The following is a 15,767-nucleotide window of genomic DNA, read 5'->3' as shown; positions in this document are numbered from 1 at the left end:
TTATTTATATAACGCCTACAGATTACGCTGCACAGAGCTTGCCAAATCGGTCCCTGTCCCCATGGGGCTCACAATCTAATCAACCTATCTGTATGTTTTGGAGTGTGGGAGGAAACTGGAAACCCACGCAAACACAGAGAGAACATACAAACTCTTTGCAGATGTTGACCTGGATGGGACTTGAACACAAGACACCAGCGCTGCAAGGCAGAAGTGCTACCCACTCATCCACCGTAACTCATCCACCGTAACTCATCCACTCATAACCAAGATATTAATTCCGACCATCATTTATATCTATTTGTGCCTTTCTAGATTTTCTCTTTTGTCAATGAATGTGTCTGTTTTTGATAATAGTGAATAGTGACACATTTTTTTAGGCAGTCAGCAGTGTTTTCAGTGACCTGTGACGCAGTATAACGTGTCAGTGATCTAGAAGTAATCCATTATAGAAACAAAAAAAACTAATACCAAACTAAATTCACACAGAGACGGAGCATTGAAGTCTTTCCCAAGTACAATAGCGCCATCTGATGGATAAAATGCATATCTACAGAACCATCCTGCAATCCTACAGAATAATTAATACCGTAGAAAACTCAACATGAATCACATATAACTTACCGCAGGCTTTTTCCAGTAAAAGAACTCATCAGGCAAATTCAGATGAAGAAGTAAAGGGAAGAATTTAATTTACATTAAACTACTTTTCCCCTTCAACTTACAGTCTCTGCAGGGAAATGAAAGGACTGGGTTATATGGTCTCTCCATGTAATATATGGCAGTCAGCTGGAAAAACAGCAGAAAGTTAATCAACCCTGAGAAAGAAGAAAGTCCCCAGATGCGGCCTCTCCGTGCCCTCCATACCCCCACCCAAAAAAACAAACAGTAAAAGTAATACCAAGGAATCACAAATCAACTGTGACAATTGGGACCATGTTCCATGTGTATCAGCCCATATTTTGTGTGATCTCATCATCATGTAGGATTATATACAGTACAGCAGCAAAACCTATTCTCATTGATGTTCTTCTATGACCTAGTTCACACTTAGGGCTCATTCACACTGCTGTCTGCGGGGCCGTACATGCGCCCGCAAATTTGCAGCCGCATGTACGTCCCCATAGACGGTAATAGCGACATGGCGCACATGTGTGGCACCGATCCGGGCCGCACACCGCAAAAATATAGAGCAAGCTCTATCTTTCGGCGGATGTGCGGCCGTGTGCCGCTATTCTCTATGGAGGGAGGAGGGGGTCACCTCCTCCTCCTCTCCAGCACACGGCAGAATTGGCCACATAGAATAATACTCAACTTAGTGGCCTCTACATAATATAATTCCAGCCGCCAAACAGTTTAGTAATCTACTATCTAATGACCCATATGTAACACTCCAAAATTTTATTCTCAAACTGGTTATGTTTCATGATTTATTGTTCTTATCTGCTTGGCCCTAGCACTAGTGAGTCTGCAGGGAACATGCTATGCCGCAATATTAGTTCCCTGTTGTTGAATTGCTGAGCACCTAGGCCTGTACCAGGTGCCCTGACCCCCATGCACAAATTCTGTCTGTCTCGACCTTAGTTTAATCAATGACCATTTCTATGCCTGTCCCTTCAATGCTCCCATAGAGCAGCTACAATCCTGGAATAGGTAGCCATTTTTCACAGTCCTGCTGCTAACACAAGGATCTCATTTATCTTTAGTCAGAATGTTTGTGCATGCCTTTTTTTTGTGCTTGTGGGAGAGGGAGGGGGCGGCACAACACCAAAAAATTCTTGCGCAGCTAATTTTGCTAGGCGAGAAGAAAAGTCACAAATTTTGGCACAAATATGCAAATGCAACCAAAAAAAGTTGCAAGTATAAGAGAAAAAAAGAAAAGCATAAGATAAATGAACCCCCAAGCTATGGTTACACAGATCTCCTGAGACACTACCGAACACTGTCAATATGGTCAAAACCAAGTGCCCTAACTGAAAACCCACTGATTTATAACAAAGTACCAACGAGGCAATTTAAGCATTCATTTATAGTTTGCTGCTCGGTCACAGGTTTTGATCGTATCGTTGTCCTAAGGACACCAATACAGTATAAAGAAAAGGGAAAAATTTTATCAACATTGTTGCATTTTACTCTTGGGTGCCCTTGGGTGTTCACATGCACTTCTGTACATTTCTTTAGCGGTTTTTGTTGCATTTTGAAATGCATTGCAAACGCATTGGGAACAACACATATGATTTTATAGAATGCATCTTTCCTTGACGCGTTTCAAATGCATTTTTAAAAATGCCACGTGCCACTAAGAATCACGTGACCTGGAGTAAGAGCCCCATTGATAATCCAGCTCTTTCCACACCTTCTTGCCCCTCCTTCTTTCCACGTTCTTTAGTGTGCACACTGTCGCAGCAGTCAAACTCCACAGCCAATCTGCATCTAGTGGGCCATTGAGTCTGGCAACTCTGTACTGGGGTGATTGCCTGAGTGCCCACAGAAAGGGCTTTGAATGGCACCTCTTGCACCCATGCCATTGGTTCACCACAACTGCTCTATAACTATAACTTTTGCAAAAATTGCACACAATATTCCATGTGGTGTCTAACTAATCATTTATGCAAGGGATAAGCTATATTATTTTGATGCATGATCCTATTTACCTTGGCAGCAGCTGCCTGGCACTAGGTGCAAAGTTTGGTTTAATATCCGAAGATATACCCAATATGCAGGCCCGGCGCCAGCACCCTTAAAACCAGGGCAAGTGCCGGGACCCCGGGGTAAGTCTAGTCGCTATATGACACTGGTACAAATGATCACCATCCAGATCAATGACTTTTCTGCCTCTATGCTGCGCTCATCGAGAGCGAAACACAGAGTCAGAATCTAAAACTCACCTGTCCAGGTTCCCCCAAAGCTGAGCTCTGCACGGTATGCGGCGGCTCTTAAGCCCGCACACATGATGACGTCATCAGATCACTTGTGCCGGCTTCAGGGCCGGAGCATACGGGAGGTACCGGCCAAAGAAAGAAGGCAGCTGCAGGCGCTGCTCCGGGGGAACCAGGAAAGGTGTGGTTTTTTTTCTTTCCCGGGGGTCAGTGTGTCCGCAGGGGGAGGGGGGGGGTCTGTGTGCCTGCAGGGGGAGCGGGGGTCTGTGTGTCCGCAGGGGGACGGGAGATCAGTGTGTCCCCAGGGGGAGAGGGGGTCAGTGTGTCCCCAGGGGGAGGGGGGTCAGTGTGTCCGCAGGGGGAAGGGGGGTCAGTGTGTCCGCAGGGGGAGGGGGGGTCAGTGTGTCCGCAGGGGGAGGGGGCGGGGCAGTGTGTCTGCAGGGGGAGGGGGGTCAGTGTGTCCGCAGGGGGAAGGGGCAGTGTGTTGCAGGGGGACAGGGGGCAGTGTGTCCGCAGGGGGAAGGGGCAGTGTGTTGCAGGGGGACGGGGCAGTGTGGCCACTGGAGGGTGGCCCACAAAGGGGCCCATTTATGCTCTGTTGCCCAGGGGCCCGCTAAAACCTGGAGCTACCCCTGCCAATATGTTTTCAGTTTCATATTCTATTCTCAGATGGGGGAGATTTATCAGAAGAGTCTGAGAACAGACCTGTTCTAGTTCTATTCTATAGAATTCTCACTAAACATTGCTCATAACTTGTCACCATGTGCCACAGTAGTCACACCACAGAGGCACCATGTGAGGTCACAAGGGGTGTAATATTCAGTAGGTCAGTAATGCAAAGATTTTTTATAGGTCCTTTCCAAGTTTTATATATCTTTTCCGTACCACCACGAACATATAGCTTGACTTAATACATTATATATACACTAACAAATTCAAGGAATCATCTGAGGTGCACCAAATTCTGGCCTAGTAATGATGTGGTTATTGCTATTAGGATATGACATCATCCCACTGAATTAATTCTACATTTTAACTGAGGAAAAAAATTCTTCCTTTGCTTTCGCCGTATGGAAAAAAAAAAGACTCCACACAGACATTTCCTGCTCCATTTCCTCCTCAGAACATAGCGTCTCCTGTGTCTTTAAGAAGTTTCCCCTCCACTCTCGCTGTAACTTGCTTATAAACATGGAATTTTGCTTTAATAAGGTTACCGTGCGATTATCATAATGTATAACGTGTGGGCACAAGTAATAAAGCAGAAGAAGATGGATGAGTCAGTGCTGAAAACACAAAGAGAAATCATTACCGACTAGACACAAAGAAGCTACTGGAGAGAAATGGTCTAAGTGGAAGAGAAATGAGACAGAATTCAACATATTTAATCATTTATGTTACAAGAGGGAATTGATCCTTTAGGCTTAAAGGGGTTTTCCAAGTCTCTATACTAATGACCTGTTCATACGACTGGTTATACATGGGTGGGTTTCTCCAACAGCATCGGTCGGCGCGTCTGTGGGATATACAGGAACACGGGACTGAGATACAGAGGCACGAGAGAGCAGTGGTGCTGAAAAGGGTAAGTAGAGGTTTATTTTGTTTGTACATTAATCCTCTCTACTGGTTATAATCAATGGGGACTGTTTATGGGAAAACTCCAAATATAGAAGACATTTGGATGGATTTAAGCTTAAAGGGCTATTCTCGTCTGGGCATTCACATCCAGATTCATTAATCTGCCATATATAAACATTTCTTCAATTAGATGTCATTAAAAATTTTTTACCTGTGTGAAGATAATTTCTCATAAATGTAGTAATATGGTCCCTTAGAAACAAGACTGTGTCCTTGGATACAGCCACCTCTGCTGGAGGGATTGCACAAAGAAACAAAAAGTTTTTGTATATGAAATGTCTGAAAGTTACTGCATAGCCTACAGCCATCCTGTGGTAATGATCGCTGAAGCCGGATGGTCAGGCAGGACTCAATAGAGCATGTCTGGCCACTGCTGCAAAAATGTGAGGTGGTCGTATCCGAGAAAGCTCATTTCTAAGGGACAACATGACTACATTTATGAGAAATTATCTTCACACAGGAACATTTTTTCTAATAAAATCCAATTGAAATATTTACATATTAAATTTAAATGCTCAGATGGGAATACCCCTTTAAGGATGGAATGGTGTGTCCATTGCGCAGCTGTCGCATTGTGTCTCCTTGTCCCCCCAAAAATCTGAAGGTTTAACATTGGTTAGAAAACATAACACCTTCTTTCCCAGCCTTATCAGTAAACAAGTCATAGTTTTTTTTTTTGTGTACCCAAAGGCTTCTATTACCTTCCCTGCTCAGACCAAGCACAGTGCAGTGAAAAACAGGTTTCAAAAATGTCTCCACGGACAATGGATCTTTGAAAAAAGACAATGGGGCTCATTTATTAAAGGTCGGGGTGCGCCCTTTTGTCAGACTGTCCACCGTTGTCAGGGCTAAAACAATGCCAGTGTGAAAGAGCCCTTAGGCTCTATTAACAAGTCCGTGTGAGCAGTAGTGTCAGGAACAAAATGTGTGAAGGAGGGGATGAGCACTGTTCAACCCTTTTTTCTCCATAGGGACCTGTGCAGCTGCACCGCACATACTATAGGAATAGGACTATCTTCAGCGATGCGGCCGCACTGTGCCCGTGCTTAATGTACCACTGCGTTGGCCGTTAATTAGCTGCCATTTTTGCAGTTAGTTCAAGGCTGCCATTTGTGAACGTGTGAATGGACCTTTATTGTACTAGCCTGATCCTATGGGATGAAAACAGTAAAGTGGACAGGAGTCCTTGCATCATACAGAAAGATGATGCAAGGACGCCTTTTCTGCAGCCACTGTAACAACTCTTATAGTTATCTGTCACGGGTGCTCTTGCGAAACCACGACCAGCGTCGGAGGCGCATCCGTGCTCCTCTCTGTGCCCCCGATCCCCTGCCACAGCTCGCACCTATCCATGATTCAGCACTGGCCGGCTGTGTTCCCTGCCGGATCTTTGTGCCTAAGAGATAGCTTGGTTCCATGCCCTTTGCGATTATACTGATTTCCAGTAGTAACCTCAATTCCGTTACTGACTCCGATCCTGTGCTGCCTGTCCTGACCTACCTCTACGTCCCAGGCTCTGATCCTGTGCTGCCCGTCTCGACCTCCTAACTGTCCCAAACCACGAGTTTGCCTTATGTACCCCGCCTTGGCCGCCAGCACAGACAAACTCGTGCCTGTGAAACGACGTGGTGGTACCCAGTTCCAGCAAGTCCAATCTGCTTTGAGGTGGGCTCTGGTGAGAATCAGGTACCACTTAGACTCCAGTACCAGGTGTCGGCTTATGTCATCATCCGCGGTGACACTATCCCATAATTCACTATGATACAATGGGGCACATGTATCATTTGTTTTCCTTTGTGATTTTTTTTAAGTTGGCTAAAGTCTGCATACTGTAGCAGTGCTGTGCATCTTTCTAAATTTGCCGTTGTCATACATGTCTGTTTTTATTTCCTTTGTCTCCAATTTACAGGGGTTTTTTTTTTTAACTTTTTAGGTGCATGTATGGAACTAAGCATGGGCTCAGTTGTACTTCGTTTTGCACCTAAAAAGTCTCTAAATTGTACCTAAAAAGTTGCAAAACAAAGAAAACTGGTCTTGGAAAGATACATTTAGGAACACTGCAACAGACACAACCTTGGCATTGTCATTGCACCTAAAAAGCCCCAAAAAGAAGAGAGAAAAACAGATCAAAATAAAGATACACATCCCCCAATGACTGGCATCCACTGCACGTGCTTGGTCTGTGGGATTTGACAAGCAGCCGGCATTAGACATCTTCCATATCAAACACAAAGGTCCACATTTACTAAAAACAGTGCAAACTACACTATAGTGTGCAGAGCAATGCACAATTCACGAATCTGGCTTTTTGGTGCACCTTTAACTGAGGAAATTTTGTCTGACTTTGCATGATAAATCTGGCGCACGGTCCGACTGAGCACTGGAACGTCCCTTCAGTGCAGAAATTTGTCTGTTTTGCAGACGCGCCACAAAACATTCACGTGCGACACAAATGTGGCGCGGACACTTTTTAAATTCCTGTGCAAGCAGTTTGCGCCTAAAAGAATGTGCAAAGTCCTACAGAAAACTGGCACACCCTTGTAAATGTGAGGCAAAAAGTTTCCCTCTGACACCTAAAACACAAGAGTTAAACTTTCCATTCTATGTTTACGGAGAACAATATGTAACCCCAAGATAAACCCAACACCGGCAGCGAGTACAAACTGAGAACATCATTGTTTCATTCGGCGGCCAGCGCACTATTTTTGTCCCACAGACTCCCCAAACCGCAGTGTTCCTGTGGGCTCGACTACATGAAATAAATCATAGCAGGGGATGTGGGATGGCTGTTCTGTATTAGCCAGGTCACATCGTCTAATATAACACACCATAAAACCTCTCTTGTCCCGTAGTGTGACTCTTTCATACACTCTAATGTAGCTTGCAAAATGTTTTGTTTATTGCAAAAAAAGAAAAAAAATCCATGTTGGATCTTTAAAGCCCTGCGAGACATATTTCATGCCGGGCGAGGAGTGTTTCGAGTTTGCAAGGGCTTATTGTTTGTGCCACTGGTTCATGTCAGCGTGCATCTGCGCCTGTAAACAGAGGGCACATTTAGTTTTTCTCAAACTCTTTTTAACTCTCCTAACTATTAACTTCCTATCCCAACAGCTGTGGTCAGAGGCAACTGTTTTCCCATGCCAGTCTGTGCTCTGCGGTAATGCATGCCAGATGAGGCTCATATTAAACAGTAATAATATAACCTCTGAAACCGCTCACTTATCCCGCTCCGCTGCTCGCTTGGATTTTTTTTTTTTTTTCGAAGAAAAATAGTTTGATTTGAATATATTTTCTGTCTGCAAAGTCTAAAAAAAAAACCCCTAATCTAAAGAACTTTAATCCCTCACTTCACATTTCCTTGCCGAATTTTTAAATAAACCAGGTAGAGGTCACGGACAAGAGTTGTATTGTGCGAGCGCCCATGGGGCTCCAGCGATTGGTGTGGACGCAGAGCCTGAGAGTTTGACTCGTCTGGATCTCGCTTTATGCTTTGCAGGATTACTTGATTATAGTTACCAGGGAAGGTTATGATGTCAGAATGTAGAGGTAAAAGAAAACCTCCTGCGTATTGCACTCGGGCCGACTAAGGGCTCTTTCACATTGGCGCTGATGTTCAGCTTCAGTGGTGCATCCATTCTGATATGTCTCCGCTGTGTCTATGTGATGTATCCGTTTTTGTCTCCGTGTCCGCAAAAAACTTGGTTTAACTTTGCATTGAAAACATCACATCATTGGAAAAAAAAAAACAAATGTTGCATCCGGACCCATAGACTTCTATTGCCTTTGGTAATCCGCATCAGTGAAGAAAATAGGACGGGTTTCATAATTTTTTTTACACAAACAACGTATCAGTGAAAATACAACACCCATAGGAATTACTGGCTTTGAGGCGTCTGTGGAAATCACCGAACCACGGAGGGGAATAACAACCAATGTGTAAGAGCCTTAAGACTTATATGCGACTACATTTGTATAATCCCTCCGGTAACATAGTTGAAGTATTCCATCCTCCTTCTGTTCCTGCATCAACTGTAATCGAAACAAAACAAAAACAAAAAAAAAAACCCAGCCCATTCAAGTATATTAGTAACTTTCACATCCCAGCACAGAGCTTTTATTAAAGATCCTCATTGCCGCCCCCCCCCCCTTCTATGCCCATTATCTTTCTTCATAATTCCCTAACTGTGACTTCATTATACTTGTGCTCCTTTTCTGTGGAGATCTTTATGCATGTATTATTCATATGCTCTCATATTGTAGATATTGGCCCAGATTTCTCAAAACTAGTTGTGTCTGTACTATGTGCAGAGTGCGGCAGATTCACAAACACTGGCGCAGGGTCTTCATTAATCGGACAGCCCCTGCACTGCTTGGAAAGTGTGCGCCTTTAACATATGTGAGACACAATTCTGTAATAACTGTGCTGTACGGTCCGATTCAAAACCAGAAAGGCCCTTTAGGTGCAGAATTTTGTGGGGCAGTGGACACAGAGTAACAGCAAAACAAAAATGGCGCAGACACATAAATACATGTGCCAGCAGTTTGTACGTTCTTTTCTGTGCAAAGTCAGACATTAAAACGTGTTCACCAGTTTTCTAAATGTGGGTAAATGTGTGTGTTATACCAGTACGGTGGCATCACCACAAGTGGCATCTCTGTACTGTAACATTTATAAGTTCTGTACTGTGATATCACTCAGTGTATTATCCCAGCACTATGACATCATTGTGTGTATGATCTCCGTTAGGTGACATCACTAGCCCACATTTATCAAAACTACTGTGGTCTGTGCTATGTGCAGTTTGCCTGTGGAGTGCGGCAGGTTCACCAAAACTGGGGCAGGGTCTTCATGAACCCGGCGCCCCCTGCACTGTTCAGCAAGTGTGCACTATTTTTTTTGGTGCACTTTGTTCATGCTGCAGAATTGTGGCTTCAGTAATAAATGTGGCGAATAATGACTATTGTCAGGGCCGGTTTTTAGACAAAATATAACTATTTTATGAACAGTCAGTCAGTAAGAGGATCCTTTAGTCCTGCACAAAAATAACACTTTGTAGTTTACAAGCAATGGCATGCTAAGGTAATCTGTAGGAGAATTTTATAAGAGATGAACAGATGAGAGGTAGATTGATTATAGAAGAGAAATATGAAAGATGATATAGATGCAAAAATATAAAGTAGATTATATTAAGATAGCTAGATGATAGGAGATAGATACAGTAGAATGGAGATAGAAGATCGATAGATTCATAGAAATGATAGATAATATATAGGAGATAGATTGCTAAATAGAAGATATATAGATAGACAAAAAGAAATAATTAAATATATATATATATATATATACAGTATTATACAAATTATAGAAGATAGGCAACTAGATGGATAGATGATATATAGACAGGAGATGGATGAGAAGCATCTTCACCCGGGAATTCAACCAAGGGATATTAAAAGCGCAATACATCCTCTGCCCATAAAAGTCCACATACAGGAGGCCCTGGGCAAATGCCCACTTTGCCATCCTCTAACACCAGCCCTTACTATTGTTATTATAAAACTTACCCAAAACAACCGGTGCAGCCAGCCACAGTTCTCATACACGAGACCGACTTCAAGCATCGTATTCTGACAATTAGAAATCGGGAAAGGACATGATATGTTTTACCTTGTGTCATTTTGATAAAGTACGACTAACACGCGGGGAGTGTTGCTATGACAGCTTTATTGCAGTTCCAGATCCATTGTCATTTTCATTCACTACCATAAGATGGCGCAGTGCACAGTCCAAAAAGCTAAAAATTGTGTTTATTGCATAGAGAGAAAACAAAAAAAGCTACAAACTGAGCTAAGGATCTACTGTACAAATCTACTGTATGGTCTGGGGGTTCTTCCCAAATCCATGTGAACAAATAGAGCTAATCCACATGTATGTGCACAGTCTGACACACAACTACACCCAGGGTCCACGTGAGGTGATAGATATAGTCCTGCGCCTGGCCACGAAACGGCCGATCCGGCTCTAAAGCCAATGTAAACATCTCTCCTGTCGTGCAAGCGGCGATAGCAATCAAAAGCTTTCAAAGCCATTAAAATAGTTATAAAAAAAATAATCTTGTCGAAGAAAGATCCAGAGATCTATAAAAACAGGATTATTTCCATATTTACATGGTAAAAACACACACTACATCCCTCCATATCCTCAGAGAAACCTTAAAAGAAAATATGACAAAACAAAAAAATGTCAAGTAATTTGTTTAACAGGGACCTGTTAGCTTTGTGGACCTGGGGGGATACAAGAACTTACTAAAATACGAGTCACGTTATAAACTTGTCTTGTTCCCTCTTGATCTTTCTGAGTAGTTAGCCAAGTGGGTGTTACCAGTCAGAGATGCATGTCAAAGTAGACGGAGCAGGGACACAACTCCAAGAGGTAACACCCACTTGGCTAACTACTTTACAAATGACTACAAGGAATAACAAAGAAGTAGGACAACAAGAACACTCAATACTACATCGAGATTATTGAGAATTGTTATGTCATGGAAAAACACGGATTGAAAATGGCCAAAATTGTGAACGTAAATGGGTCCTCTTTACAGGGGTTGGCCACTTTGCCTTATGTTTTTTGTGATGTGTGAGTGTGGGGGGTTATTAGGTAATTTACCAATATACATCTATGAATAGTTCTGCTCTGCTTTCTTGATATGTAACGTGAAGCCTCCTGTCTTTTACCTCATCAGCCGGACATTCCTGACCATAAAATGGCCGCAGATGGAGGGTCATGTGATCTCTCACTGTCCATGAACAATCGCCCTGCCAGGACCTTATTCATGAATACAAGATCAAGGTCCTGGGAGGGCAATTGTTCACAGACAGATAGAGATCACATGACCCTCCATCTCCAGCCATTTTATGGTCAGGAATCTCTGGATAATGAGGTAAAAGACAGGAGACTTCACATTACATATCAAGAAAGCAGAGCAGAACTATTAATATATGTATATTGGTAAATTACCTAATATCCTCCCCCCACACTAACACAACACATGAGGTAAAGTGGCCAACCCCTTTTAAAAAGTGAGAAAAATCTGAAACGTCTACTCCGTTAAAAGTGTAATAAAATAAATGTAATTATATTGTACAATGATAAAACACTCCCTGTATGCAATTCTTCACAAGATCTCTGCTTGCTTTTAGTTAAAAGGAAGCATCATTCTTAACTTCCATGTAAACGACTAGTTCTAGTACTGCTATAAGTCATGTTACCAGATGTGCAGCCATGATGTGTCCTGGATCACATGGCACCGGCAGAAATCAGCATGCAGAGATCTTGCAAAACTGCAAGAAAATTCATATAGAAAATATCCTGGAAACGTATATACATTTCCATTCTTTACTGTAACTGGAATATTGCTTCCCAGAATTATAAAAACAGCGCCACCTGTGGGCTGCATTAGGTATCGCAGTGCAGCGCCATTGAGGCCAATGTGTCTGAGTTGCAGTACCGCATACAACCTGAGCAAAGAAGTGGTGCTGTTTTTTTTTTGTTTATTTTAAAGAAACCATTTGGAAATTTCTAATCCAGGACATCCCTTTATATGGTCAGTGCAAGGGGGAAAACGTGGATACAGACACCATTTCTGAATATTAAATATGTAAGAAGGGGAGGATTTATCTGTTGTTATTTCTGGTTGTGCCAGCTGTCTGCTCCTGCCCAGGCAATGTAATTGGTATATTGAGAGCCAAGTCCTGGGATAGCACCTATCAGTTCTATGGCTCTTCTGGTTTTTCTATTTTAGATAGATAGAGATATGATAGATAGATAGAGATATGATAGATAGATAGATAGATAGATAGATAGATAGAGATATGATAGATAGATAGATAGATAGGATAGAAATGAGAGTGATAGATAGAGATATGATAGAGAGTGAGATAGATAGATATATAATAGATAGAAAGGAAAGTGATTGATAGATATGATAGAGATAGATAGATAGATAGATAGATATGATAAGAGAGCGAGATAGATAATAGATACATAGAGTTAACCCCCGGACCCATAATAATGAAGTAGTATGTGCTAAAACTAATACTACTAAACCAGTACAGGTCACGGGTCAGGACTTCAGGTGAGGCCGATGTTTCGTGTCAGTCATATATACCAGGTTGTTCTTAATAACTGTGCAAATCAAGTAAAAATGTTCTATATAATAACTACATCCTACATCCTCCAGCGCCTGGAGAAAAGAACAGATAAAGGCTAATAAATCTTGGCTAAAAATATTGATGACCTATTCATCACTATCACAATGTCCACCTCCCAGCACCAGAACCCATCATCTTCTGCTGACAATGGGACAGGAAGCAGACAGCTCCATTTTCTGTGCAGTGTTCATGACAGATCCCATTTATTTGAATGGGAGATGAGATGCAATATTTCTGTTCTGCCACAACACAGAGAACGGCGCTGTCTGCTTCCTGTTCTATTCTCTAATTTACCAGCAGCTGAGAACAGAAGATCAGTGAAGGCGCTGGGGCAGGATCACACCACAGCGATATTTCGGAACCAATCTTTCAGATAAATCATCAATACTTTGAGCTTCAGAAACTTTCCTGGAGCCTTCAGCAATCCTGACTTGTCCATTTTGGCATTTCCCATAATGTAACAATCATATGGCATCTTATAACACTGTGTTATGCTGTTCCATTGTTATTTCTCCTATAAATACAGTAAATGGACATCTGGGTGTTACCAGATGAGGGCGGGTCTCTGTACACTCGGACCCTGTCCAATCAGTGCTGTAGGGAAACGCCCCCTTCGGATAGAGAATGGCAACACCCACTTGTCTGTTTGTTTACACACTTACAGAAGAAAGTGCATAGATCTACAGAAAGAGGCTTTAGAATTATTTACCAAAATGGAGAAATGAGGAAAGGTAACAGCTCCTCCATCAAGATTCAAGACTTACAAAAATCAATTGTTTTTGGAAAAATGAGGGATTGGTCATGTCATTTTTGTTATCAATCTCTCTATTTGGGCCAAAATAAATTCAAGTATCTGAATATATTCCTTGTGCTACACTTTTTATTTTAGATACTCTAACAACTAGTCCTTTGGGGGGGGGGGGTGGCCTTTGAGTGAAGTGGGGATCAAGACAAATTTTGGCACATTTTTCTGGCATATACTACGCCAATTAATATTAGGTGCAAAGTTAGATTAGACTTATGCCTGATTCATCATCCAGCATCAAACTGAACTTTGTACGGTCTTACTTTAAAGGGGTTGTCCACTTTCAGCAAATAACTGTTTGTGTAATGAATGGATGTACAATTTTCCAATATAACTTTCTTTATCCATTCCTCAGGGTTCTCTAGATTTCCGCTTGCAGTCATTCAAAAGGAAGGTACATTACTTACTTACTTCACTGTAACATTAATATTACATAGGTGCATAGCTCGTTATATCACAGAGAATAATTAGAGCTGTGTGATATAACGAGCCGTGCACCTGTGTGACATCACATGACCAAGGATATGAAAAGCTGTGCTCCCGTGGGACATCATATAACCTGGGATATGACAGGCTGAGCACCTGTGTGACATCACATGACCAAGGATATGAAAAGCTGTGCTCCCGTGGGACATCACATAACCTGGGATATGACAGGCTGAGCACCTGTGTGACATCAATTGACCAGGGATATGACAAGGCGTGCACCTGTGTGACATCACATGACCAGGGATATGACAAGGCGTGCACCTGTGTGACATCACATGATCAAGGATATGACAAGCTGTGCTCCTGTGTGACATCACATGACCAGGGATATGACAAGGCATGCACCTGTGTGACATCACATGACCAAAGATATGACAAGCTGTGCTCCTGTGACATCACATGACCAGGGATATGACAAGCTGTGCTCCTGTGTGACATCACATGACCAAGGTCTGGTGTTTATCCACAGGAAGTAAACAATAAAGCCTCTTATACAATGACAGCAAGCAGATCTAGAAAACCGTGAGGAATTTATACAGAAAGTATATAGGAAAATTGTACACAAACAATGCCAATTATTTGATGAAAGTGGACAAACCCTTTAAGACACTTGATACATCCGTCCACTATGTATAAAAGTTATAATGTGCCTGTTTCTGGCATAAAACGTATGATAGAAGCTTGGCCTAACTGATGCCAGCAGGGGAAATACAACAAGCATAACAAAAACCAGTCTTTGGTGTAAACTTAAACCAAGAAGAAAAGAACTTTAGAAGGTCTTGTGCTATGGACCTAAACACCTGGAGACAACAAAGCTACTGTAATAAAAAGAAGTTTTCATGCAAAATACAAATGACCCCATAAAAACTGCAGGAATAATAATGGAGATGTATCTTTGGTCCATATGGAGAAAGCTGTGGAGATCCAGAGGTCTACTGTCCGCTGTCCAAGGCTTCCGTTCTGCGATGCCTCAAGGCGCTCTGAGCCTCTGTCTCACTGGGCTGCTGCGGAGAACTCTGTTCTTCTTCATCTTCTTCTGGGTCAGATTTCTCCACTGCAGAGTCCTCCTCTGAATCCTTACCACCACCACCATCATTAGAATTAGCATCTTCACTGTCCTCTGCCTGTTCATCGTCCTTGTCACCTTCATCGTCGTCTTCTTCGTCAATGGCATCTTCATTGTCACTCCCATCCTTCAGTCCATCGGGGGTGTCCTTCTGATCTTCCGCTGAAACTTCCTCATCATCTTTGTTCATTTCTGCAGTTAAGTAAAATAGAATATGGGATTTAGAAATGTTTAGATGCGTGATATTAATAAAACAATTGCTAGTATAATACAGCGCCACCTGGTGTTTAAAGTGTATAGCAGTCTGCACGTCCATCTATTAAGCTAAGTGCTCTTCCCTGCAGAGCATGTCACATAATCCACTCTGCTCAATCCTGTAAAAACTTTTCATTTTTACCACCATTTGCGACAATGTTAAAGACGAGCCAGTCTCATGTCAGATCTCAAAAGAAATTTTGCCTCATTGTTGGCTTAGTCAAAACCAAATAAAACAAAATTTTTTTTGGCAGGTTTTTTTGACAATATTTTGGATCACATTACAACCTTGCCTGGATATAAAACACAAATGTTAAGTCCCTACAATAAAAAATTACAAAAACAAACACAATTTGGGAAAAAAAAAAAAAAAAAAAAATGGTACCGATAAAAACCAAAATATGTTCCACAAAAAAGGCTCAAAAAT

The 15,767-nt window shown here is 42.2% G+C and overlaps 1 protein-coding gene across 1 annotated transcript in view; it reads right to left on the bottom strand.

Moving 5' to 3' along the window:
• Nucleotides 1-13,583: 13,583 nt before the first annotated feature.
• The window catches only part of TMX4 (thioredoxin related transmembrane protein 4), a 49,519-nt gene continuing 47,335 nt past the window's right edge, over nt 13,584-15,767 (bottom strand). Inside the window, exon 8 of the mRNA XM_072140491.1 lies at nt 13,584-15,277. Within this exon, the coding sequence (XP_071996592.1) occupies nt 14,952-15,277 (326 nt within the window). The 3' untranslated portion in view covers nt 13,584-14,951. The remainder of the gene's footprint in view (nt 15,278-15,767) is intronic.

The sequence above is a fragment of the Engystomops pustulosus genome, chromosome 3 (genome assembly GCF_040894005.1).
Source record: "Engystomops pustulosus chromosome 3, aEngPut4.maternal, whole genome shotgun sequence".
Taxonomy (NCBI): domain Eukaryota; kingdom Metazoa; phylum Chordata; class Amphibia; order Anura; family Leptodactylidae; genus Engystomops; species Engystomops pustulosus.
Note: the sequence above shows the minus strand (reverse complement) of the source record. Positions and strands in the feature narration are given on the sequence as shown.